Source organism: Ursus maritimus, unplaced genomic scaffold (genome assembly GCF_017311325.1).
Source record: "Ursus maritimus isolate PB19 unplaced genomic scaffold, ASM1731132v1 scaffold_28, whole genome shotgun sequence".
Lineage (NCBI taxonomy): Eukaryota > Metazoa > Chordata > Mammalia > Carnivora > Ursidae > Ursus > Ursus maritimus.
In genome coordinates, this window is record NW_024425341.1 from 20,376,142 (window position 1) to 20,403,276 (window position 27,135).

The 27,135-nt window shown below is 53.3% G+C and overlaps 1 protein-coding gene across 1 annotated transcript; it reads left to right on the forward strand.

Annotated features, from left to right (window-relative positions):
- Positions 1-905: 905 nt before the first annotated feature.
- Positions 906-26,909, forward strand: XKR5 (XK related 5). Its single transcript, XM_040643175.1, has 8 exons — positions 906-963; positions 2,656-2,839; positions 10,170-10,354; positions 11,324-11,533; positions 13,678-13,847; positions 18,951-19,062; positions 21,206-22,438; positions 26,583-26,909. The coding sequence occupies exons 1-7, from the start codon at positions 906-908 to the stop codon at positions 22,288-22,290; spliced, it is 2,004 nt and encodes a 667-aa protein (XP_040499109.1). The 3' UTR covers positions 22,291-22,438; positions 26,583-26,909.
- The last annotated feature ends 226 nt before the right edge of the window (positions 26,910-27,135 follow it).

Below are 27,135 nucleotides of genomic sequence, written 5' to 3' on the forward strand. Positions count from 1 at the left end.
CTTGCTTTATAGGTTCACTGGGTGGTCCAACTATTTTTCCCCTTCAAGACGGTAAGTTCTTCAACTGTGGCTTTTTCTATTACAGGGCTTTTGTAGGGAAGGGGGCAGTAGTCTATCTAATTAAACCCGCGTGAGCCCTACAGCAAGATCCTACAGGAAGTGGCAAATGCCCTTGACTCAAGGATGGCGGCTGGAAACTCCCCTCAAATAAAAAGAAGGAATGGTGTGGTTAATCGTTTTAGGAGTTACAGACCCCAAATTCATCGCCACCATCACCATGACTGAAAGCCACTTCTTGCTGAAGTTACACTGTATACGGTCTATAGATAGACGTAGATAGATGTATCCTGAAAGTTTTCCAGTGTGCAGCTTTATTTCCCGCACACTGCAATCTCAGTTAACCCTCAAACCCTTTCGGAAAAAGCTTCTGCGAGGACAGAGATCCGGATGGGTTTGAGGGTGAGATGCAGAGGCCAGCTAACATCCCTTGTGAAATTTCGAAAAGACCAATTAGCGCTTCCGATCCAGGTCCTTCCATCCCAGTGCACTAACTAGTGGTTCACTGGGCTGTCTTTCAGCGGCTCCAGAGGCGGTGACCAGTTTAACCGCCTGGTGACCAGCCCACCTGCAGTCACAACCATCAGGCAGTACTTCTCCAGGGCGCCTTATAAGGTTGGGGAACGGCAGAGAAACTTCTGGCCACGTCAAGGGGCCTGATCTGATTTGTACTTAACCACCGAGGGACCAGAAGACTCAGGGCTGCCCTGCTCTGTCCCCGACTGGGACTCCGCGCCCCCACGGCTCCCGTAGTGGGTTCTGGGGCCGGAAGCCTTCCCGACACCGGGCGGCAGGCAGGGGAAGGGGCGGGGGCGAGGAGGCGGGTCCGGCGGGCGGCTGCGCGGAGGATGCACGCTGGGGCCCTGGGGCTGTCCGCCCTGCTGCTGGCGGCCGAGCAGAGCGCGCGTGAGTGCCCGGCGGCCCCAACTGGGCGCCTGCCCCGCTCACCCCTCCAGCCCCCCGACCCATCCGGACGCCCGGGGACGCACGGGCCACCCCTGCCTCAGCAGGCAGCCTGCCCGGGCGGGCGCACAGCTCTGTGCGCACGTGCGCGCACGGTGACACGCCGCCCGCCCTCCCAGTCCCCGGTGGGTCCCCACGGGTTCACGGCCCTCTCCTGGAGCCTGGGCACGTGTATTCCCGCCGCTCCCTCCGGAAAGGCCTCCTGGACGCAGCCGCGGGGCCGCGGGCCTGAGTGCGCCGTGCGCTCCCCGCCCTCCCCCCCTCCCCGGCCGGCCAGGGGGCCTCGGCGGCGGGGGAGGCGGCCGCGTGGCCCAGGAGGACTGTTATCCGTGGCGGGCTTCAGGACGCGGCCAGACCGCTTGCTGGGGGAGCGCGTCCTGGCCCAGCAAGATGGCAACACTGTTTAGCGCCTTTCTCCTTTGAACCTGTAACTCCTGTGCCAGGAGGAGGCCTCCCCCCACTTCTGCCCGGCTTCCTGCTGAGGGGTTCCCTGGTAGGGGTGGGAGTTTAATGAGCGCCCAGTCTTGAGACCTCCAGGGCCCTGCGCCCCTCCCAGCACGCACTTACTTGGGGACCCCGGCAGGCGCCCTCTCGCAACTTTACCCATGGGGGCAAATTGTTGCCTCAGGGTTGGCGGGGTCTTCAGTTTGTAACACTGCCCTGTGGGTTCCCCTGGGGCGTCCCCACAGCGCAGTTTCAAGGGCTCCCTGGGTCGGACCTTCACCCAGGAGGAGGCCGAGTGAGGTCGGCTCCAAATCTCCCAGGTCCAGTGCCCAGACAAGAAGGCCTCAGGCAACACAGGACACCCCCCCCCACCCCCCCCACCCCCACCCCCGTCAGTATCCACCAGAGGTGCTCCCGCAGACGTTGTGGCCACATTCCCTCTCACCAGGGAACCAACGAGGGCCTTAGCATTGCTTGGCCTAGGCAGGGTGGTGACTCCTCCAAAGATGTCTTGTGCTGGAGACCCTGGTTTGCCTTGGCGGGTTGAGAGGGTGGGGAGCAGGAACCCCAGGGGGCTACAAGCCCCCAACAGAGCCTGGCCATTCCTCCTGGCCACTCCTCCCTCGGTCCAGACCTGCAGGCTTCCTACCTGGACCCAGAGCAATGCTGTGTTTCCACTATAATTTGCAGCGCTATGTGCCCATAAATCCATTTTAAACTTTAACACTGGAAAACCCAAGCAACAATCCTATGAAACGATTACAGTGAATTTTTGCACCTGCCAGTGTTGGACAGACACAAGCACCCCTCCCCCATTGCTGCTGATTGAGAGTACAGATCCTCCCTAGATTTGTCTCTTCCTGAGCATCCTCAAAAATTAAAAAAACCAATCCCCAGAGAGGAGGGGATTTTTTCAACGCACATACCAGGTGCCAGGTATTTTCTGTGGGTGCTATCCTGTGTGGTCCAACAGCCCTCTGTGACCATGCTGTCTGATGTTTTGGGTCCCCCGGAAAGCCCTGGCACCTTCATCCCCCTGCACACCTGTCTAGAATGCCGCTGGCCGCGGCTGTGCCTGGGCTGGGTCTAGCAGAGAGCCCCACCCGTGCTGGAGACACAGTGCTGGAGGGCCGCTCACTCTCCCCTCCGGCCTTCCACTTACCCTCTCGTCTTTCCTCTTCCATGCTGCAGGCCTCTGCTCCGTGGTCTACTACTTCAGCTCAGGACAGCTGCTCTGGGGGTGGCTGGCCCTTTCTGTGCTGCTGCCTGGCTTCCTGGTCCAGGGCGTGAGCTATGTGTGGTTCCGGGCGGATGGACAGCAAGGTCAGTGCTTGTCGGTCGTGCTGCATCTCCTTCAGCTTGGCGTGTGGAAGCGGTAAGAACAAGCAGCCTCCTTTCACCTCTGGGGCGGGATTTCATAAGTGCGGTGGGAGGCTGTGCATTCCATCCTTAGGGTCATGAAATTCGGGGTTGGAAGAATGCTCCAAGCCACCACTTTGAACCCTGCTCTGATAGGCATCCCCTGTTCCAGCCTGCACGTCCTTGAGAATCTCTGTCATCAGGAAGCTCCTTCCAGAGGCAGCTGTGACCCTTCAAAAGCTTTTTTGTTTTTTGGGTTTTTTGGTCTTTGGCCGAATTCTGTCTTGCTCTTGTTTCAATTTGTAGGTCAAGGCTTTGGAGCCACAGAAAGTGCCTCACTTACGGCAGTTGCATTTAAACCCCTAGTACCTTAGTTGGAAGACGGTGACATGGATTTAGCCACACACTAGGCCGTGCAGCTGGCCTGGTGAGATTTGCATCGAGGCTTTATTTCAGAACGAAGCCATTTGAGAGCCAGGCCCGGTTTTTTCCCATAAACAAAGCAGCCTCGATGGGCCCGGTGCCCAGGAGCCTGACCTGTGGCTCACCTCCGCGGGCCAGATACTGTTTTACCCTGGGAGTACCTGGATACCTGGAGTGTCGGGAGACATCTGTCAGTGAGTTTATGTAAATGGAAAATTTCAGCTCTTAGCCACCTCATAACCCCATAGTTGCCAGGAATAAAAAAAGAAAAAGGGAGACACGTTTGGGGATCGTATCAGGGAAGCCGTGCAGCTCAGGTGTTTAAGTCCTAGATGCCAAGGATTGGAAGGGTGTTCGGGAAGTCAGCGCAAGTTTGAGATCTCAGACTGTGCTGCTGGCTGTTCTGGGAGGTTTCTGCCTTCAGCCCAACCCCAGGGCTTTCTCTGGAGGAGCTGAGGTAAGTTTTCGGGTTTCTTAGCTGACTTTGAACAAGGAATGATTCCTCATTCAGAATCAGTTTCAGAAAGGAATGATTCCTCTCCACCCAGTGTAGAGGCTGCTTCCAATGAAGACATCAGGCAACCACCCCAGAGTTCACTGGGCCCCTCAGAGCTGGAGCCCTCCCCCTCTGAAGGCACCAGCGCACATTTGCAACCACAACAATTCTACCCAAAGCCTGGCCTTTGTGTTCAGGCAGGGTGGTTCCTCTTACTCGTGGGAGGAGAGCAAAGATGGTTTTTTCCTCAGACTTACCAAGGATTCGAGGCCCTCCTGGGCACCAACTACCATAGTAGAGATGTCAGCCCCTTCCCTCAGCCCAGCCGAGTAGGAAACCCACGAAGGGCTGGGGTGCCCTGTATATGACCTTGAGGACGGATAACCAAACATTTGATGACTCAGAAGGAGAGTTCAGTGAATGCCAGTCACTTGAGAGAAGCTTCCAGAACAACCACCCAATAAGTTTGCCTTCTGGGGCTGTGTGAAGACCCTCAGGCCCATCCAGTCCAGTGCCTTCTGCAGGGATGGGGCTGTGTCAGGCCCACGATGGTCTGTGTTTGTGCTGTGGGGTCCACCCGGGACCCCACATTCTTTGCTTCTCCATGCTCCCTCAAAGTTTTGTAAGCGGTGCTGTGAGTTTCTGGTAAGTATTAATACTAAGATGGATAAAGGAGGAGAGTCAGGAAAATTAGGCCTCAGGAAGAACAACTAGTCGGCTGTATTTCTTTCTCTTTTAAAAAATAAGGGGAATTTAAAATAACCCACATAATTTAAAAGGAAGAAAAAGATATGAGAAAGTCAGGAAGAGGAACAATAGGTCAGAAAGCAGGATAAAGTGAAAACGTAGTTGTTCATGGAGAGCCATGAATTTGGCTTTAAGTTTTTTTTTTTAATTCCATTAATTAACATATAGTGTGTTATTAGCATCGGAGGTAGAGTTTAGTGCTTCATCAGTTGCATACAACACCCAGTGCTCACCGTGTCACATGCCCTCCTTAATACCCATCACCCAGTTACCCCAGCCCCAAAGCACAGCAAAGGAAACAGTCTACGAAACCAAAAGACAACCTACAGAATGGGAGAAGATATTTGCAAATGTCTTATCAGATAAAGGGCTAGTATCCAAGATCTATAAAGAACTTATCAAACTCAACACCCAAAAACGAATAATCCAGTCAAGAAATGGGCAGAAGACATGAACAGACATTTCTCCAAAGAAGACATACAGATGGCCAACAAACACATGAAAAATGCTCCACATCAGTGATCATCAGGGAAATGCAAATCAAAACCACCATGAAATATCACCTCACACCTGTCAGAATGGCTAAAATAAAAAACACAAGACACAACAGGTGTTGGAGAGGTTGTGGAGAAAGGGGAACCCTCTTACACTGCTAGTGGGAATGCAAGCTGGTACAGCCACTCTGGAAAACAGCATGGAGGTTCCTCAAAAAGTTAAAAATAGAGCTATCCTATGACCCAGCAATTGCACTACTGGGTATTTACCCCAAAGATACAGACGTAGCAATCCGAAGGGGCACCTGCACCCCAATGTTCATAGCAGCAATGTCCACAATAGCCAAACTGTGGAGGGAGCCCAGCTGTCCATCGACAGATAAATGGATAAAGATGTGGTATACACACACACACACACACACACACACACGCACACACACACACACACACACACAGACAGTGGAATACTGCTCAGCCATCAAAAAAATGAAATCTTGCCATTTGCGACGATGTAGATGGAACTAGAGGGTATTATGCTGAATGAAATAAGTCAATCAGAGAAAGTTAAGTATCATATGATCTCACTGATCATATGGAATTTAAGAAACAAAACAGAGGATCATAGGGGAGGAGAGGGAAAAATAAAACATGGCTCTAAGTTTTATAAACAGCCCAGCAGGCGTAAGAAGCTACGTGGTTTGCAGTGTTTCTGAAATTTTTAAAGTAAACCAAACACACAAACAGAAATCCACTTCCTTAGAAGAAAGCTTTGAAAGTTGAAATAGAAAGCAGCCGATCTGCTCCTCATCCCGGAACCGGGAACCGGCCGGCTGGGTTCCCATAAAGAGAACTGGGTGATGAGCAGCCCTTAAACAGCTGAATTTTGCGAGACTTTCTGTGTGGCCTGCGAGGAAGTTTCAGAAAGTGCAGTTTTGTGAAAGCACCGGTAGGAGGAGCCAAACAACCGCATTTTGCGGAATCCTGACTGACCCTGAAGACTGGATCACTTTAGGTGACTTTATAAGCTAATGCGGAAACATCTACTGCTGACAGAAAAACTGACGAAACACGAATCTCTTGAGGCAAAGTAGCTTATGAAAAGTGTAAACACATAAAACATATATGTATTTTTTATTCCAAACGCCTCTCATTGTTAATGTTAAGTCTGACTCTATTCAGGTGACCCTGGCTTTAGTGATCACTTGTTTAAACGAAGTCAGTTACTTTTCTCCATTTAGTTTTTATATTTCCAGTATAATGCTACAGGTTGCCAAAATCTTTAAAAAAAAATGTTTAAGCCTATAAATTCATTGGAACCTCAGCATGAAGTGATCAAGGAATGCCTAACTCATCCCACACTTAGGGCCTGTCTTGGTTTAGACATTTTTTCTTTAGTGGAAGCTCTAAGTTCTTAAAAAGAAAGTTGAGGTGAACTTTAAGGATATGTAAGGAAGGCAAGCTCAACACAGATAGGTAAAAATTTAATATTTAAAAGTATGTAAAATCCTTTCACCAGGCTCCACATCACTGATCATCAGGGAAGTACAAAGCAAAACCACCACGAGCTATCCCCGCACACCTGTCAGAATGGCTAAAATCAAAACACAAGAAACAACAGGTGTTGGCAGGATGCAGAGAAAGGGGAGCCCTCTCACACCATTGGTGGGAATGCAAGCTGGCGCAGCCACTCCGGAAAACTGTATGGAGGTTCCTCAAAAAATTAAACAGAACTACCCTATGATCCTGCAGTCCCGCTCCTGGGTGTGCACCTAAGGCTTCGGAAGCAAGGTCTGGGCAAGAGAGTTGTGCACCCGTGTCCATGCAGCATGGTTCACAAGAGCTGAAATGGAGCAAAGCAAATCAGCAGATGACTGGACGAGCAGAATGTGGTCTGTGCACACAGCGGAGTATGATTTAGTCTTTAAGAGGAAGGGAGTTCTACAACACGGGTGAGGCTTGAGGACTTTATGCTAGGTAAAATGAGCCGGTCCCAAAAGGGCAAATACCATATAATGCACTTACACGACGTACTTCTGGTCAACCTCACCGAGACAGAAAGCACAGCAGTGGGACTCAATGTTTAATGGTGGCAGAGTGTCGGTTTTACGAGGTAAGAAGAGTTCTGAGATGGGTGCTGGGGATAGTTGCACACCATTATAAATTACTACAAATTATTAATAGTCTACTAAATTGTAGCGTTAGTTTAAATTATGTTAATAAATTATCAATACCACTGAACTGTACATTTAAAATGGTTCAGATGGCAAATTTTAGGTTATCTGTATTTTACCACGATAAAAAAGAAAGAAATTAACAAAAGGAACAGCCGTAGCCCAAACCTCGAGCTGTTCACTATCTCAGGTTCAACTTCGCCAAAAGGCGTGAAGACGGAGGGCCGCACGCGTCCTCTTCAAGCTGCGGGCCTGTGATAGACGGTTCTAGATTTCTAGATGAAGTGGGTATGTATGGCTTCTTCCTTAAGCTGCCAGTGAGGACAGATCAGAGCTTGCTGGGAAATTTCATTCCGAAGTTGGGTTAACTACTGTGTTTCCAAAGTCCGCTTGGAGCGTTTGTTCCTAATGCATCTGGAAATCTTACACCCGCATCCACACCGCGCGATATGCTCGGTGCACATTTGTTCGCACTTCGAGACGTGTGTGGACGCGCATGGTGATGTGGGCGCTGAAGCCTGATGGGGGCTGCAGCTGTAGGCAGGGACCTCAGAGAACAGAGAGAAGGCATTCGCTGTGCTGGGGGAGAGGCTGGAGGGCTCAGGGACCAGCCATGGATCATCACCACCGGGAACTCCTCAAAAATGCAAGACTGCAAGGTGCACCCGCACCCACATCACATCACAGCAGACTTCCCGTGATTCTCCACATGCATCTACTTGACCAGAAATTCTGGGCCTGGGGCCCAGCAACCGGACTTAAATAGGCCTCCGGGACGTGAGTTCCAAAGCTCACGTCTGGGAACCCGGGCGCTGGCACGGGAGCGCTAGGGTCAGGGCTGAGGAGGCGGGGGACCCAACATGCCTGAGCATGGGAGGCATGGCCCCCCCAGCAAACAGCCTCCCACTGCAGAGGCAGAAAGGCTCATGGACATGGTGTGCTTGGTGAGCAGAGTGAGAATCTTCTAGATGGGAGGAGTGTGGCCAGAGACAGATTAGGCCTGGACTTGCCACCAGGGGAGCAATTTGGCTTTTACCCCCCAGGCATTGGAGACCCAGTGGAAAGGTTTTGATGATGATGGTGGTGAAGATGTTCAGTTAGCCGCTGTACAGTACGTCATTAGTTTTTAATACAGTGTTCCACGATTCATTGTTTGTGTGTAGCACCCAGTGCTCCATGCAATACGTGCCCTCCTTAATACCCATCACCGGTCTATCCCATCCCCCACCCCCCTCCCCTCTGAAGCCCTCAGTTTGTTTCCCGGAGTTCAGAGTCTCTCGTGGTTCATCTCCCCCTCTGATTCCCCCCCTTCAGTTTTCCCTCTCTGACCCTATGATCGTCCATGTTATTCCTTATGAGGTTTAAGCAAAGGAATAACACAGTCAAATGAGGCCCTTAGGGAGATGGTGGTGGGGACAGTAGAGGCGATGGGGCACAGTGGGGAGAGACCAGGGCCAGGCAGCCAGAAATCTGGGCGGGAGCCGACGGGGACCCAGAATGAAGCATCCACACCAGGGACGGAATTTGACAGGAGCTAGTGGCCAGTCCTCTCCCTTCCCACGGCCACCCCCCGCCCTTGCCTCAGCTGTGATCCCGGCGCCCCCAGCAGTTTCCAGTGATGTCAGCCTGAGTTCCTCCCTCTGCCATGGGATCCAGACATCCCGTTCACAAAACCAGGTGGATTGCATTCCCCCTGGCTCTATTTCTTAAAAACGAGCCCCAAACCCTCAGCTAGACTGGAAGAGGCTCCTGCTGTCCGGCCCCTACGTCACTGTCCCCAGTACAGACCCACCATTTCAGCGGCCTCTTCCTGCCCCGCCGGCCCCACACGTGCTCCCTTAGGCCTTGCTCCCATCTGTCTGTCCCAGGTGCGTGTGCCCCTTTGTTGCTGGGAGCCCTCCTGACCACGCTGTCGTCAGGCCCCAGACTCGTTCCATCATGATCCACAGCTCAATTTGACACGATTTTCTTCCTGCTTAGACTTTTCATGGACATAGCTGAGACTTTTCATGGACATTTCTGTCCCCAGCTGAGCCCTGGGCTTGTGGAGAACATCGTTTCTGGAGCCTTCTGTCTCCAGCAGGTGGCAAAAACCCATGAAAATGCACCTTGAACTAGCGAAGGCTTCAGGGAGGGTACGAAGAGGGAGCCTCCCGTCAGGAGAACAGATGATTCGGGACTGAAAGCAAAGCGACACCCCCTGGTGTTTACAGTCCTGACCTTCTCTGTTGTTGTTGGGTTTTTTTCCTTAACGTTATGTTTGTGTCAGAGATCACAGCTTCAAAGACTCAGTAAGAAATCAGTTCACTCCGGGATCCCAGATCATGAAAAAGGCACTTCTCCTTAAGCTCCTTTCCTGGGCCCTCCAAACCATGAATAAACCCGTTTATATCCTCAAAGAGGACCCCCGCCTGCCCTGTCCACAGACGTGCTGGCCAGAGATCAGAGCGAGGCCTGAGCTCTGCGCAGCCAGAGCCCTAGCGAGGTCCTTATGGAGGGAGCTTTCAGGGACTCGAAAGGTGCAGCTTGCTTTCTGATTCAGGAGCAGAATTAAGATGACCTCCCTCCTATTTTTTTAACTTGGACAAGAAGGAGTTCACTGTGCCAGATGGCTGTGGTGGGCACGGTTGTCCCTGCTGCGAGCAGGTGTCGTAATCACCCTTGTTCCTGCTCCTGAGGACGCCGAGGGGGGATCTGGGTGCATGAGGAAGAACCGTGAGAAAAGGCGAGGTCCGCGGTGCCCAAGTGTGTGTGCCTGGGGAGTACTTTCATTTTCCTGATCGCTGCACGACTCTTCAGGGGTAAAGGACAGGCCCTGCAGGGCAGGCTCACCCACTGTTGCATCTGACGACTGCAGCGTGGGGCCCGAGCTCAGGGCTCTGGTGCGTGGATAGGGCAGCCTGTTTTCTAGAATGCTGGATGTCTGTCACCGATCGGCCAGGAAAAGGGGTGTGGGGCATCCCGTTGAAGCTGTCGCGGTCTGGCTCTGCCCCCCGGGCCCTTGCTCTTCCTCAGGCATTGGGACGCCACGTCCACTGCTCTGTCGAAGGAGCGGGAAGCCTCCCGCCAAGACCAGCTGCTGCTGCAGGAGGCTGATCTGTCTGCCCTCCGCCTCCTGGAAGCCCTCGTGCAGACGGGGCCCCACCTGCTGCTCCAGACGCATGTTTTCCTCGCCTCGGACTTCACAGATATCGTGCCAGGTGAGAAAAGCCGACCCCCGAGCACGGACCGTCTGAATTCACAAGGGGAATAGAAATGAACGCCTGATGTCGTAAAGCCGGGTGTGCCATGATTTCCCCTGGGCGGCCCGCGCTCACCAGCACGAGATGATGGTTCGAATTGGCTTTTGTTTGGGGCTGGCTTCTCTGGTGGGGGTCAGGCCTCACAGTAGAAATTGTAGATGGGTCACATTACCCTGAGAACACCTTGGGAAGATACCCCACACTGTTCCTTCGTAGGATCCGTGCACCCGTTTCTCCGGCGTCCTCAGTTGCTGGTCTAACTGGACGCAGCCAGAGGCCTGACCCCGAGAGCCTTGTGCAGACTGAGAGCAGCTCTGATCCCGTGAACGTGTGTCCGGCCTGCATTTGCTACGGCGAAGGCTCACTCTCTGTCTTGTTTTCTCTCGATCACTTCTTGATTCTCTCCCAGCATCCTCCTCCTCCTCTCTCTTCCCGAGCGTCCACGTGTCTGTGTGCTCACATGAGATACGTGAAAGTCACGACTGCACTGTCCTTCTGTCTGTCCTTATGGTGGGCCTGGCACAGTTTTTGTTCCTGTTTTATTTCTGTACCTAAACCTCCTTCCTAGGGTCTGAACAGCAAAGTACATTTGGGAGGGAACCTCACGTTCATGGCCATCTAACGGCTTCGTTGCTGACAGAACTTCGATGGGAGGGCTTAGAGGAGCTGTGCCTTGGCCACTTTTCCTAAAGGGCGTACAAAGGAAGAGCCCCGCTCACTCGCTGGGGAGGAGCGCCCACTGCCCTACGCAGAGGAAGCAGCTCCCGCGTGTCCGTGCTGCGTCCTGAGCATAGGCGTGCATGTCTGTACTCAGAGCTGTGTTATCCACCCATTAGGGCGCTTGGGGAGGGAGGCCCTCTGGGAAGCCAGGTTGAATGAAGAGGTTAGACGCCCCACCAACACTGCTGTTGTCCGCTTCCCTCGCAGGCGTGAGCGCCCTGTGCTCCTGGTGCGCGCTGGCCTGGGCCCTGGTGTGCTATGCTTGTTGCATGGGCTCCATGAAGACGGGTCACCAGTCCACACCGTGGGCCGCCCTCTTCTGCCAGCAGCTCTGGAGGATGGGCATGTTGGGGGCCCGTGTCCTGAGTCTGGTCCTCTTCTTCAGAGCTTACCACGTCTGGGTTTTGGCTTTTGGAGGTAAGCAGAGCTTACAGTCTGGCTGTCAGTGGCCGTGTAACAAACCACCCCAGCCCTTAAGGCCTTAAATCACCATTACAACCATCAGCCTCGGTTCTGGGGGGCTCCGTGGACACCTGGGGTGTTCTCACCAGGGTGGGGATCTCAGGTGGGTGCAGCAGGATGGCAGGTGTCTGGACTCATAAGGAGGTTGCGCTGGGCTGGCCGTGTAGATGGTGTCTCTGCTCACATGCCTGTACCCCAGCGCACGTCCTGGGTCCTTTCTCCTCAGCAGAGTAGCCGGGGCTGCGGACACGGCAGCTGGGAATTCTGGGAGTAAGCGAGTGGAAGCTGTCAGTCCTCTTAAAACTGGCCTGGCCTTGGGTCAGTGTGGCTTCTGCTGTATTCTGCCTGTCCAAGTGGTCACGGCCAGCCCAGAGTCAGGAGCGTGGAGGAATGGACTCCATCCCCCGTGAGCATCTAGGGAGGGGAAAGCCCAGGACGCTTCTCTTAGAGACACACTCCCTTAGCTTAGACAGCCCAGCCCTCAGCACCCAGCCAGCTCCGGAGCACAGCCGCAGTTGCTGGGGCCTTCTTGGGAGACCGCGTTCTGTATCATAGGCTGAAAGCTCTTCTGTAGACAAACAGGCAGAGGGTCCCACCTGTCCCGGCCCGATACATATGTACTGTAATGTTGTGCATCGCTTCTGAAAGCTCTCCATCTCTTCTGAAGGCTGGATTGAGGGCCTCTTCCCTGTTTTGAATAGGGCATCTGCACTGAATCAACCCCCACCCCCAGCTCTGGGTCTAGACTCACACGGATGCGAATAGTGGCCACGGGGTCTGCCTGACTCTGCAGGAGTCCTGGGTGTCACTGCCTAGGAGAGGTGTCTCTTGTGGCCATCAGCGAATACACTTGGCAAGAAGGAACAGTGTACTCATGTTCTAAGAGAACAGGAGGCATCGAGAAATATTTAGGCTTGAGCCTGGAACCAGCATTAATACACTTGTTGGCAGAGAGGAGAAATTCTTTTTTATTATGTTATGTTACTGACCATACAGTACATCCTTAGTTTTTGATGTTGTGTTCCATGATTCATTAGTTGCGTATAACACCCAGTGCACCATGCAATACGTGCCCTCCTTACTACCCATCACCGGCCTATCCCAATCCCCCACCCCCTCCCCTCTGAAGCCCTCAGTTTGTTTCCCAGAGTCCAGTGTCTCTCATGGTTCATTCCCCTTCTGTTTACCCCCCTTTCCTTCTTCCCTTCCTTCTCCTACCGATCTTCCTACTTCTTATGTTCCATAAACGAGTGAAACTGTATGATAATTGCCTTTCTCTGCTTGACTTATTTCACTTAGCATAATCTCCTCCAGTCCCGTCCATGTTGCTGCAAATGTTGGGTAATCGTTGTTTCTGATGGCTGAGTAATATTCCATTGTATATATGGACCACATCTTCTTAATCCAGTCGTCTGTTGAAGGGCATCTCGGCTCTTCCACAGTTTGGCTATTGTGGACAATGCTGCTATGAACATTGGGGTGCATATGGCCCTTCTCTTCACTACATCTGTATCTACCCAGTAGTGCAATTGCCGGGTCATAGGGTAGCTTTATTTTTAACTAGAAAGGAGAAATTTTTGAAAGAAATTGTGCTCCTAAAGAAAGATTAGCTGTTTTATTCATTAAAAACAAAAATCAGCTCCAACTTCAGGAAGATATTATTCATCTTCAAATATAGGAATAGAAATCACAGCTGGACCACATACAGATAGATCTTCCCTTTGGATGTGGGGCCTTGCAGCCCTTGAAGCAGTGACTAAAAACATAGGGAGCCGGGGGTTCATAACTGCCCCCTTAAACACCTCCTGAACTCACAGGCCATTGGGAAGCAATGTTTGGGAGGTGTTACCGAAGCTAGCCTTTGTTTTCTCGTCCCCAAATTGGTTCACTACCCTTTATGAGGATCCAGTGAGACAATACGGGCAAAGATAAAAGGGGTGGGTTTTCTGTGCCCCTCAAATCTCCTCTGGGTTTCGATCGCTCTCCCTGCATGCCAAGTCAGGTGTGGTCAGCACAGAGAGGACGGCTCTGAGGCCCCGGTTTCCGTGTCTGTGCCCCTGCTCCCTGGAAGCTGACGTCCTGGGCCTGCCTCCTTTCAGGTGCCCACTGGTTGGCGATGACCTTCTGGCTCGTGGCACAGCAGAGTGACATCATCGACAGCACCTGCCACTGGAGGCTGTTCAATCTGCTCGTGGGGGCCGTGTACATCCTCTGCTTCCTCAACTTCTGGGACAGCCCTTCCAGACATCGGATGGCCGTGTTCTATGTGGCAAGTGGGGTCATGGCTTCTTTAATCCTAAGTTTACTAACTTTCTATGTGCATGTGCGTGTGTGTGCGTGTGTGTGCGTGCATGTGTGTGTGTGTATGTACTTGTGCACACATGTCTATATAAGAAGGAACAGCTTAGGCCTAGGAAAAATTCTAAAAGGAGTTACTGTCCTAAACAGAGACGACAAGCTCAGAAAACAGTACTGGGATGGCCAGTTGTTCCCCTGTGGTCACTGTAGCAAGAACTGTGTTTTGCAGACACTTCTCCGTCTGAGAGCTAGATCACAGCTCAGCTATGTGATGTCACCTACACATTGTCTTTGTTAATCAGCTCAGTCGTTACTGGGTTCCAGGCATGGCCCTCGACCATGCAAAAGCCACGAAGGTGACAGAAGGCCTGTCTTCAGGCTGCTTCTGGCCCAGTAGGGGGGATAAGCTCCACACCCAGATAACCAAACAATGAGGCAGAATGTGGGTAATACGAGGAGACAAGAACGGCCTGAACTCACTAGATGGTGAGGATTACTTCCTGTTGGGGTGACCAGAGATGCTGTGGACCGGAAGGCGGAAGCCACGCTGCATTGCAAAGAGCGAAGGAGAGGAAAGGCAGCCAGCACTTCGGAGCACGGGGTCTGGGATCTGGCCCAGATTTGGGACTGTGGCTCGCCCTTCCCTGTTACCAGCCCACTCGGCCGAGGACTGGAACGCTCCACACCTGTTTTTCATCGCACGTTAAGCGCAAAGCCTCTCAGCGCGGCTGTGACGATTGTATAAGATCCACCCACTTCTCAGGGTCCCCTGTGAAGATTTAATAAATAACTTGGCTCACAAGAACCAACAGCTCATGGCCATTATTGATGATGAACGGGGGAGGACGCTTCCAGGGGAGCAGACCCTGCAGGACGGAGCCATGAGCAAACGGAAGGGGCAGGAGGGGCAGCTCCTGTCCAGGAGATGGCGGGTGGCGTGACTATCTCCTGTTTTTAGGAGAGCCCTGAATGGCTGATCAACCCTGCAGGCTATGGGGCCCACAGACCGTGCTCTCCAAGCCTCGATTTCCATGCCTGAGAACCAGGAGTAAGAGTGCCTGTGCGGGAGGATGGAGGATGGGCAGCCCTCCCTGTGTGACTTACAGACTCTTTCAGGCTCAGCACAGCCTGCTTATCGGAGCCGGGGGACTCCACTCACGGAGGTGACCTGCCACGTCCAGGGTCACCTGCCAGCCGGTGATCTGGTCCCTGGGTGTCTGGTCCAAGCCTCCTGCAAACACCCCGTAAACATCAGGCCTGCCACACTGTCCTTACATGGAGCCCTCCATCCCCAGCGGGCACCTTCCCTGGAAGACACATGAGTCCTGACCCTGACAAAGTGACTCCTTTGGGGTAAATCCTGTTGTATTGGCAAAGAGAGCGGTGTTGTTGTGGTGGACTTGTTCCTACGCTCCTACAAGCTCTTGTCTCGTCCTCAGGTCCTGGGAGTGACAATAGAATCATTAGTAACAGCTACCATTTGGATCATCGTGCGCCAGACACTGTTCTAAGCTCATTAACTGCCTTATTTCTCACAGCACTCGATGAGACGAAACCCATTTTACAGATGCAGAAACTGAGACATAAAAAGTCAGGCATCTAGTCAGAGGCAGTATTCGGATCCAGCTGGTCTGATGCTGCAAGGCCTCCAGCAAGCCACACGGCCCGGGCGGTTTGAGCTGAAAGGGCCTCGGGGCCTCTGTGCCCCCACTTCCCAGCCTGGCTGGCTGGCTGAGGCGCTCGGGGAGCTTTTCAAAGTCGATTCCCAGGTGCCTTGCCAGGGATTCTGGCCCAACAGGTCTGACGGGGTCCTGGAATCGGTGGTTTGGAGGCAGGGTCAGGTGGTGCTGGCCAGCCTAACGGAGAACGCCTCGCCTCGCCTTCCCTTCCCGAGGGGGCAGGCGGCCTCTGGCTGATCTGTGAATGCCCCGGAAGGCCCGGTTTGCCGTCTTGCACTTGTTGCCAACTCACTCAGCTAAGTGTGCACACACAGCTTCCTCCGTGTGCTGGAAATGGACTCAGAGGCCGGAGTGTGCACGGGTCGAGCCTCAGTGGCCCCAAAGACACAGATCCACAAACGCAAGCTCGGTGACGGAGCAAACCCTGCAGGAATACAGGAGGCTGAGTGAGGAGCGTCAGAGAAGGCCTTACAGGAGCTGACAGCTGGTCTCGGGGGATGAGCCCAGCCGGCAGGAAGAAAAGGGGGTGAGGGGGGCGGGGGCATTTCGGGCAAAGCTGCCGAAGCAACATGGAGTGCCGGGGACCCGCGGGAAAGTAGGGTGGGTGGCGTCATAGACGAGCAGAGCCTGACCACTCGTTAGAGGCGATGAAACGAAGCTTGTTAAGTCCCTCGCCACAGCGAAGAACTGACCTTGATCTAGTTTGTGGGGCGGTGGACTGGGGGGGACGTCGGATGTCGGAGCCGGGTCAGGGAGATGGAATTTTATCAGAAGTGGGAAAGGGGGTGGTTAAGGTGACTCTGCCGTCTGGTTCGTGGGTTGGCGTTTATGGGGACGAGGAGCTCACTTCTCACATCGTGATGACAGGGGGCAGTGTTCCTGCAAGTTAGAGCAGGCTGCCGCCCCCCGCCGGGAGGGTTATCTGGAACATTTGTGCTGCAGAGACACAGCTCGAGGTCCTGGAGGAGGCGGTGCTGGGTGGCAGAGGGTTTACACCTCAGAGATGCAGAGGCAGAAGGGACTTGGACGTGCAGGTTTGCAAAGTAGCTAGTCTAAGGGGGTTCACGGCCTCGCTGCCTTTCACTAGATTTCGGCTGAAACGGAGAGTAAATCTTCTGACAGTGTTAGCTTTCAAAGGCAGAAACTGCACTGGGGCCAGCTCGTCACCCTAGGGTGCAGCCCTGAGTTGGTAGGAGCTGTGCGAGTGTTTGTTCAAGTCTCTTAGTGTGTGGGGGGAGGGCTGGTAGACAAAGGCATTTGTGCTACGTGTCTACAGTTTTTACAGGCCAGGCTTGAGGCCGAGGCAAGAGGGCTTAGAGACACCTATCGTGTCAGGTTTGGTCAAGGAGACCATCTTTGTCGGTGGAATGTCCTTGTGTCGGTCAAGGTTCTCAGGGAAACAAAACCAATAAGAATATATAGAGATACACAAGAGGAGGTTAATTATGGGAATGGGCTCACACAGTTTTGGAGGCTGACGTAGGCCACAGTAGGCCTTCTGCAAGCCAGAGTACCAGAAAAATGTGGTGTAATTCAGTCCGAGTCCAAAAGACTGAGGACTAGGAGCTCGGATGTCCAAAGACAGGAGGAGATGGGTGTCTCAGCTCAAGAAGAGAGAGAATTTGCCCTTTCTCCACTTTTTTGCTCTATTCAGACCCTCAGTAGATTGGACGAGGCCCACCTGCCCTGGTGAGGGAGTAAGGGTCGTGTTCTTTCCTCAGTCTGCTGATTCAAATGCTAACCTCTTCTGGAAACCACAGACACACCCCAAAATAATGTTTTACCAGCACCCAGGCATCCCTTAGCCAGGCAGGTTGGCCCATCCCAGAAGCCAGCACACTCACTGTGGGAGCAGTGGGTTGGAAGATGACTCTGGAAAGGAAGACTGGGGACGTATTGTAAACAGGCCTGCCCGCGTTGTCAAGGAGTGGGGTTGTGACAACCCTCAGGTGAGAGGGGGTTAGTTCCAGGTGTGTTAGGGAGGGATGACAAAGTCTGATCTGCCCGTGAAACAGATCACCGGGCAGTGGTGTGGAGGAGAGACCATGGACAGGGAATGAAGACAGAGGAAATCGTAGCACCCAGACAGGAAGCAGTGGGATCAGAACCATGAAAATGGCAGTAAGAACAGAAAGAAGCAATGGATTTGAGACAGACTTAAGAATTTGACTCAGCAGGACCAGATGGTTGATGAGATGCAGTTAATTTGAGGAGCGAGAGAAACTCCAAGTTTTGTGGACTGGGCCGATGGGCAGTGGCACTCAGTCCTGAAATAATGCCTGCTGGACCTTTGAAACAGGGCCACCCAGAGCCTGAAGGCCTGGGGAGCGTGGGCATTCTCAGGATGGCTAAGTAGCTTTTCATAACGCTGTCAGTTCTCTCCTTCTTTGACTTTCCTGGAGTTAAAATCGTGCCTGTGAATGACCACGGCAAAGCTTTCTAAGACTTTTGGCCCAACAGTATTACAATTTAGTTTTTCTTCATGCCTTATGCACAGTATTTAAATATACCATCTTCTAATTATTCCAGTTTGTTTACTTAGCCTAAGAAATACATTTTTGTACATAAAAACTGGAAACCAGGGGCACCTGGGTGGCTCCATGGGTTAGGCATCCAACTCTTGGGTTTCGGCTCAGGTCATGATCTTTCGGTCGTGGGATGGAGCCCTGCGTTGGGCTCTGCACTCAGCATGGAGACTGCTTCAGATTCTCTCTCCCTCTCCCTCCTGCTCTCTCTTTCTCAAATAAATAAATAAATAAATAAATAAATCCTAAAAAAAAAAAAAAATACCCAAAAAACTAAATCAAAGTTAAGAAGCCCGCCTGGGTGAGGGGTACAACCTTCTGTATGGCTGCCGCCATCTTGGACCGCAGAGGAAGGCCCCGTGCTCAGCCAGTAGGAGCGCTATGACCTCAGGCCAAGGGCCAAATTTACCTTTAAAGAGGTAAATCAAAACAATCATACTAAAGTTGTTATAAAAGTTTGTGACGCTAGTTGTGACACTGGAATTCAGTGGCGCTCTGAGCCCTGAAGATACTTTGAATTATTGCATCATGAAACTAACACACACGTGCAGTTAACATGAGGGCATGATATACAAAAAGTTGGAAATAAAAGTCTCCTCGTGGGCTATGCCCTTCCATTCCCTGTGCGTTTATGATTCTGCAGGCATTTTAATGAACTGCACTGAGAACGGGGAGAATCCCTTTTGCCAGAGAAGCTCTTTCAGACCTTGACCCTGCCCCTAGGGGGCCCGGTCAGCCGTGGGCACCCCAGTGGGCGTTGAGGACAGAGCCTCCAACACTGACGGACGCTGCTGCAGAATTTAGGATGGGGGTGTCCCCCAGGCCATGTGCACCTGACCAGGGGTGGTGACTCTCCTTTTGGTCCCATAGATTATGCTGTTGGAGAACATCATTCTTTTGCTGTTAGCCACTGACTTTCTCCAGGGGGCCTCCCAGACCAGCCTGTGGACCGTAGCTGGAGTCCTGTTCGGATTTCTGATTGGTAAGGCCCAATGTCGCCTTCTTGTTCCCTCCCTCACCACCCCAACTTGTCTCTTTACATTGCCCTAACTCTAAGAGCAGGAATCTTCTCAGGAGCGGTTAGGCAGAGAGCAAGGAATGGAGCTCACTGGACTGCCGGAGCAGAGCAGGGACCCCCAGACGTGACACCAGGTCCTATATACCAACAAGAACCCTGGGACGTGGGTGCTGAGTTACCCCCAGTTCAGAGCTGAGGAAGGTGGCACAGAGGAAGTCAGGTAATATCCCATAGGACCAGACATTCTGTAGGTGGCGGAGCTGGGATTTGCGCCCCGCTCCACTCTGGCATCTAGGACAGTGCCTGGCAGTTTTCCTTAATTAGCTTTGTGTTAACCTGGTTCAACAGATGGATGTCAGCTTGAAAGGGAGTTCCTGTCTACACCTGGGAAATAAAAATGAAAGCGGGGGAGGAGAGATGTTTTCATTCTCAGTGACCCAGGGCATGGTGAGCCGGGAGCCAGGGACAAGGGTCAGCTCTGGGGCTCAGACAGCCTGAGGGGCTCAGAGCCACCTGCCGATCCTTCTCCCCCTCTTTCTGGAGCTGCCCAAACTCCTGATTCCCAAGTGGCCCTGGAGGGAGTCCTCGGCAAGAAGATGGTGGGTGAGCTATCGTCAAAGGCACACAAGCTTTAGAGCAGACCGCTCTGGCTGACATCTTGAGCTCCCTTGACCAACATTTATTGAGTACCTATTGCATGCCAGCTTGGGTTTGCAACCCAGAACCTTATGAATGATTTGGCCCCATGGAAATGTTACTCATTAAAGGCATGTACTTTGGACTTGCCTGAGGAGGGGGGGGTTAGGTCCCCTTTTAGACCTTGGGGGGCTCATTATCAAAGACGGGTGACATCACGGTGAGAATTCAGAATAATGTGTAGGAGGGGCTTGAGGGGTGCCCACCGCAGAGCCATCACTCATCCCACAGGAATGCTGTCTCCACTCCCCCGCGGGAGGCCCACTTCGGGACCCCCCACGCCTCATCCTCCAAGAGTAGTCGGAGAGGATCCCAGGGATCATTTGTCCCGCTCCCGCCCCCAGCTCCGCCGCAATGCAGTCTGCCCGCCCCTCGGGTGCTTCCCCCACGTCTCTTTCAGCTTTCTTGCTGTTTATGACGGGCGCCTTGAAACCAGGCACTTGATCTAGTACAACAGGAAGCTGGAAATACCGTGGGAGGCACTGGAATGCTCTGTTAAGGAAATTATTGCCACGGCCAACACTTCTGATCAAAATAAATTAAACTGACAACAATGTGATTAAGATGTTTATGCACAAAGGAAGTGTTGTTGCTCATGGAAATTCCTTGATATGGGGTTTTTGATGGATATGTTTAACCTTTACTCGGGTCTGGTTTTTGAGGTTTTTCCTTGCCTCCCCTCCCCTAGGTTTGGAGTCCGTCAGCTGGCGTGGGGACGGCTGCATTCTGAGCATTTGATCCAGTTATTTGAAAGCAAAATTAGCATTTCTACCGGACCTCACACACACACACACACACACACACGTGTAAACACATACATATGCACATACGCACACACATGCGTGCGCACACACATGCAAACACATGCATACACACATGCATATGCACACACGTGTAAACACATACATATGCACACACGCACACACATGCGTGCGTACACACATGCAAACACATGCATACACACATGCATATGCACACACGTGTGAACACATGCATATGCACACGCACACACATGCGTGCATACACGCAAACACATGCACACACATGTAAACACATGCATGTGCACACATGCGCGGATACACGCAAACACATGCATACACACACACACACACACACACACACACACACCCAGAGTGCTCAGTGAGAGCTGCCCTCGAGAAAGAAGTCGTAGTATCAGTAGGATTAAACATTTTCATGACATTTTTCAGTTTGGAAACATTTGCAGCCTGTGGAAGCTGGAGCCCCCTTAACTTCCCGCGAGCACCCAGCTCTGATACTCCGACAACAGTCCTGTCTGGACCCCAACTACATGCCCCTATGCAGAATTCCAGACTCTGGGGTTCTCAGGCCCAGGGAGGATGCAGGACTTCAGAGAACATAACCGCGTGCTCTTGTGTTTCCTCTTTTCCAGGCAGTGCGTCGCTGGTAACCTATTACAGCCTGCTGCACCCGAGGTCCCCCGACATCTGGCGCGGCTGCAGCTGGCAGTCCTGTGCCATCGCAGCGGGTCCTGCGGCGGAGAGGCCGGGCAGCCCGGGCACATGCCAGGAGGAAAGTCACGAGTTCTCCGGTCTGGGGAAGGCCCCTAGCCCACTGTGGGGACCGGCAGAGGCCAGGCTGGAAAGCCAGACTGCTCAGGAGGATTCTTTCCTCGGTCATCATCACTGGCTGTTGGTGAAACTTGCCCTAAAAACAGGAAATGTGTCTAAGATCAATGCAGCCTTTGGAGAAGACAGTCCTGGCGGCTTCCGCCCCCCTGCGTGGGGCTGGAACCAGCACTACACCCAGCAGAGGATGCCCCTGTTTTCCCAGCAAGAGCTCCCACTGTCCCCCCAGGGCCCCCTGTCCTCAGAGAAAGGCTCTGAGTTTCAAGGTGTCCCGAACTCAGAAGTGGACCTGTTGGAAACCTCCAGTTTCGTCTCTTTTGCCAGCGACGGTCACCACCCAGCTCCTGCCCAGAGGCAGTCAGCCGCACCGAGGGAGCGTAGCCCGAGGGAAGGAGCCGGAGCTGTCTCTCCACTGCAGAGCAGGGGTGCGGGTGGGCGGAGAGGAGGTGAAGGGCAGGAGAGCTCCACGCTGTACTTCAGTGCCATGGCCGAGGGGGCCCCATCCTCACCCCAGGAAGGCAGGCAGGCAACTCTGCAGACACCCCACTCTGAGACGAGGGCAGAGTCCTCACCCCGGCCGGCCACACGGCCCTTCCCTGCCACCATGGCCGACATCAGCCCCATCCTAGGCCCGGGCCCTGCCGGAAGCTTCCGCCACCCTGCAGGCCTCGTGGGCAGGGCCTGGGGCAGCTCAGAGCGTGGGGAGCAGCAGGAGCCGATGAGGGACCGGAACCTTCCTGCCACTGCTGGGACGCGGACATCATTGCCAAAGGCGAGCCTGCGGCCTGCAGACCAGCCTTTCCTCACGTCCACTCCCAAGTGTGAGGCTGCCCGCGGGGACTGCAGCTGGACAGCCCGGCTGAGGACCAAGCTGACCATCTTCATCTGACCGCAGGCTGGCAACGCAAGCTGATCCCTGGGCTCCGGGACACCCGCACCCCCAGTCACCCCTGTCTGGACCTCGGTTTGCACACCCGAAGCCTGAGGGAACTGCAGCGGATTATTTCTGAGCTCCCCTGCGAACAGCACATGCACACGTATGTGTAGGACACGCTTTCCCATCATGGTGTGGGGGAGGGCGCAGGGCTTCCAGTCAAAAGTGCCGGCTTCCTTTTATGAACGGTAGGGTCCCTATTTTATTTTATTTTACTTTATTTTTGTTGCTATGGCTTCTAGGAAACTCAGCGGTAAAGGCCAGAGTTCTGTTTGCTTCTGGGCTCTTGTGACAGTTGGCGTCTGCTGACACTGAGGGGTTATTAATCTTTGGAAAATGTATTCTTCCTGCATAATTTATGAAACCTTGTGGGAAGGTGAAGCATGCCGTTTCTGGAAGCCGATGAGAAAGCTGTGCTTCCAATCGTCGACATAACTGAAAATGCAAATGTCATCCTGAGAATCTTCTGGCAGAAAAAAAATATTTTTTTTTGCTAGATACTCAGTCCTCCCCGCAGCCCAGCAGCTCTGAGTCAGGTGGTCCCTCTCCACCCCTGACCTCACACTTCATTACTGCGCTCCCTCCTCCGTTCCGTGTGAGCCGCTACCTGTGATCTAAGCTTTCCCCAAAATGGGCTGTTTGTGCACAGGCATTTCCATCATCTCTGGAAGCCTTCCTTCAGAGCTGGTTAAAAAAGTGTGGTCAGAAAGCACAGAGGCAGAAGGCGGAGCCCGCATGGAGAGCTGGGCGCTGTTTGCGGGCGGTCCTTTCTACCTTTACCAGACACCTCTGGGTTCAGGGACGATAGGACCCAGAGAGGAAGTGAGTGTGACCACACAGTGAGCGGTCAGGCTGTCATTGTCCCTGTTGCTGGCCACAGACACCAATGGCAGATAGCAGGCAGAGGCTCCAAACTCGGGTACAACAGGGACCTATAAGAGCCCCCAGGCCGCTGCCTAGAGGAAGGAGCATCAGAGACAAACCAGAGCTGGAGAGCAGCGGAAGCAGTAAAAACATGGTATCAAAGACCACTGCAGTAGTGGTTAGGAGAAAAATCTACACCTGTACTCCATTGTGGATACAGCACGGACACGTGGGAACTGACGGGCAAGGAGCAGAGTGGGGGTCAGTGGATGGAAATGGACGGAGAGGAAGCCTGAGGAGTAAAGGGAAGACTCCAGCTAACCCAACCTAACAGGACTCCCGCTGAAGGCAGGCCAGGTGGTCCGACCTGTCCTGGGGCCGGTGGGGTCTGGAGAATTTGACCAGATACAGGTGATGAGACCATGAGCATGGAGGATTCTGTTAATATTAACTCAGCAGGATTCTTGCTACAACTGGACAAAGCAGAGGGGAACGTGAAAAGAGACCTCGTTGAAAAGTTCAGGGGAACCTGAGTGGGGTTTGGTCAAGGGGAGGCTCTTTGTAGGGAGGTGTGGGTGGGGCATTGGTGGTCTGCCCAGGCCAGCAGAAGGCGCTTCTCTGAGCCACGATGTCTGGCCTTCCCCCTCCCGTGCCAAAGGCTCACCAGGGACCAAATGCCCTCGCGCCCTTGAAGAAAGACTTACTGGACAGAGGGGTCCACTTCCCTGCACCACTTGTCTTCATCTTTGTGGTCAGGATGTGCGGGGCACAAGTATGACATTTTTAGAAGGAAAGGCCAAAGCCCTTCAGGTCAAGAGCACCAGGGGCCACCTGGACTTGAGCCAGCTGGGTTCGTGACCCCTCGCAGCCAGAGGGAGTGCGGCCCATGGGGGCGGCTCAGTGAGAGGTGGGAGAAAGGGCTCAGAGGAGCGTGGGCAGCAGACCAGCTCCCAGACGTCAGAGGCCACTGCTTCTCTCCCTGGAATATTAGGAGCAGCTTAACAGCTGCTTGCAAAGCTCAGCGCTCTATACCGGGTCCACTCGATGGCCATGACTGCCTCCACAAGCGACTGTCGCCCACAGCTTCAAAGCGGGGGTGTCGCTCCCAACGTCTCGGCTCCGAGGTATTTATCTTACGTCTGCTGTCGCACCTGCCCATGTGGCTTTCTGGATTTCTCGAAGGCTACTTCACTCCGTCTTACCCACGAAGCCACGTTGGATGCAAGGAGGGACTACCAGTACCCTTAAGCACTACAGACCAGACAGGTACTGCCCGCATGCCGTTTCTCAAAAGCAGGGAACCCCGGGCTCTCCAGAACCTCCGGGGAATTAGGGTCCATTCCCGTATTTCTACAGCGGTTGAATGCTGCTCGCGGCCGGCCGCTTCTCCAGCTGTTTGCCCTGGGGAGCAAGAAAGCCGATGGTGGCTCGTGGCAAGCGCTCCGTCAACAGCCGGTAAGTGGAATTGAATTTCTGGGTTTTTCCAGATGTCCAAGGATTGTACTTCCATAAGCAACGCTTCTGAAGAGCCATTTTTTTTTTTATTTTACTTTTTAAAGTAATCGCTACACCCAACGTGGGGCTCAAACTCAGGACCCCGAGAACAAGAGAGGCACGCTCCACCAGCTGAGCCAGCCAGGCGCCCACTGAGCAAGCCGTTTTGGAAGTGGGTGTTTGTAAAACTGTTACAGACCCCCTGCCTTTGTGGCAGAACAAGACAGCCACTCTTCTGCTCCCGTCGGGTAATCGGAAGTCTGACAAAGGGGCTGCTTGCAGGGTTGGGGGACTGAGTTCCAGAAACCGGGGAGGGATGGCAGAGCGCCCCGGCTGGCTGCTTCTGCCCTTGGGGCAGGGGGAGGAGGCCGTCAGACCCCAGAGAGCACTCTGGCTACAGCAGGCAGACTGACCCGCTCCGTGCTGCCAGTAAGGATGCAGCCAGCCCGTGGGGACCCGCTGTCCTTCCACTCCCACCCTGGCCAGACCTATGCCTGAGGCCGGGGACTGAACAGTCTCCAGAAGTGGGCTCCCGCAGCCCCGTCTGGGGGAGCAGAACACCACCACCATCCCCCCTGACACTTGCCTCCTGCAGACCGGCCCCCAGGCTGTGGCCGTTGCAAAGATGCATCTGCTTTTCGTTGTCTTCTGCGCCCCTCCCTCATGCAAGAGGAGAATACAACAGCTTGTTTCTCTCCACCGAGTTACTAGATTCTGGACTGATGGTGAATCGCTTTCTGTGACCTTTGCTGGCCCAAGGACATAATTCACTGCAGGTACTTCTATGAAGAGGCAGAAAAACAAGTGGTGACAGACGCGATCGTTCTGTAATCCATACAAACATCACGTCGTCAGGATGTACACCTGAAACTAACATCTTGTATGTCAGTCATACCTCGAGTTTGAGAAAGCGGAAAAACGAGAAGGGAGGTTTTAGGTCTTCTGCGCTCCCACGAAGTCAGCAGGGATCCCAGAACGAAGAGCACTCTTGAACGCCGTGTCACAGCGGCTTAAGGACAGGCGAGGCACAGCACAGCTGAGACAGAATCAGATCTGATGAGACGAGTTACGTTCCCCGTTAAAGGCAGGGGGCCCGTGTGAGTGTGGATACGACACAAACACGACAGTGGCATATAGCAACGAGCACGTCTATCTCCCTCTTGGGTCTGCAGGCCCTCCGCGGGGCTCTGGCTCACGCTGCCAGTCAGAGTGACCTGGGCTCCACATCCCGGGGGAGCAGCAGTGGACACGCGGGCCAGGAATTCCCCCAGGACCGGGGGGCAACAGGCGACGGTGCCCATCCTGCCCACACTCTGTGGCCTCGACGAGTCCTGTGGCCGAGCCCGACTTCCGTGGAGAGAGGGGTAGAGTCCAGCACCGCGGGCCACTGCCCGCACTTCCCTTGCGCCCCATTTCTCTTGCCCCGGGTCCTGGACTTCGTGGCCGAGTTCATGTTCATCTAACAAGGCTCTGAACTTACAAATCCAAAGACAGATTCCGGACATATCGGTGCTGATGACTCCAGAGACAGGTTCAGTATTCATGTCCTGATGTATCTTTTTAGACATCAAAAAGGAGGTCTGATATACATTTCTTCTCAACACTCCACAGCCTTGTCGGGGGCTCCTGGACCAATGATTTTGGCTCTGGCGTTGGCCATGTTTGCCTTAGTTTTGATTCTGTATTCCTTCCTTTTTCTTGACCCCAGGCAGCATACCAGTTCTTCACGGCGGCTTTCCCAGCCCTCGAAAGGCAACCAGAGCAAACCTGAGAGAAGATCCTGAAAGGGAGACCCTTGTAGGGCATTATGCGGGGGCTCAGGTAGGGAACCCCGGCTCCCCAGATGGGCCTCTGACTTCCTTCTCTCCTGCATCCTTTTCTTCTTCCAGCAGAGAGAAGGGGTGTTTGCCGAGCAGCCAAGATACCGTGGAAAGGATCGAGGTGCTGGGACCCTTGGCAGCAGCCTCCTGGGGGGGACCTAAACCCCCGTGCGATGCCTTGTTCTGCTTACGCCTCCAAAAGACCAGAGGAGAGGTTAACCTCTGAAATTGTTAGCCAGAATCGTGGTTTGTTTGGTTTTTCACGTTACATTCTGCTGTGCCAACCATGAGTTTTGTACATTCTTTTTGTGCTGTTTCCTGAATATGTTCCGAAGCTAAATGCTGATTATACTTAGGTATTTTAAGCATCAAGAAAGAATTTTACTGTAAACCTCAGTCTGGTTGTTCTCTTTAAAATAAGGCTATTACTTTTCTGTCCTCCTGAATTTAATTCAGTTTTCCATACTATTTAGGATGACCAACTATCCTGGTTTCCTTTGGGCTGGAGGGTTTTCTGGCTTGCAAGATTTTAGGGCTAACACCAAATAGTCCCAGGCCAATTGGGACGGCTGGCCACCCTGATACCTGTTCGCCCTATTCGATTTTTGCCCTTTAATGTAGC

What these genes read in the sequence shown, in the direction of transcription:
- XKR5 (XM_040643175.1), top strand. Translation starts at nt 906, where the DNA reads ATGCACGCTGGGGCCCTGGGGCTGTCCGCCCTGCTGCTGGCGGCCGAG. An exon ending in GGCGGCCGAGCAGAGCGCGC is followed by an intron (nt 964 to 2,655) that starts GTGAGTGCCCGG and finishes TCCATGCTGCAG; the next exon opens with GCCTCTGCTCCGTGGTCTAC. An exon ending in CTGGGTTTTGGCTTTTGGAG is followed by an intron (nt 11,534 to 13,677) that starts GTAAGCAGAGCT and finishes GCCTCCTTTCAG; the next exon opens with GTGCCCACTGGTTGGCGATG.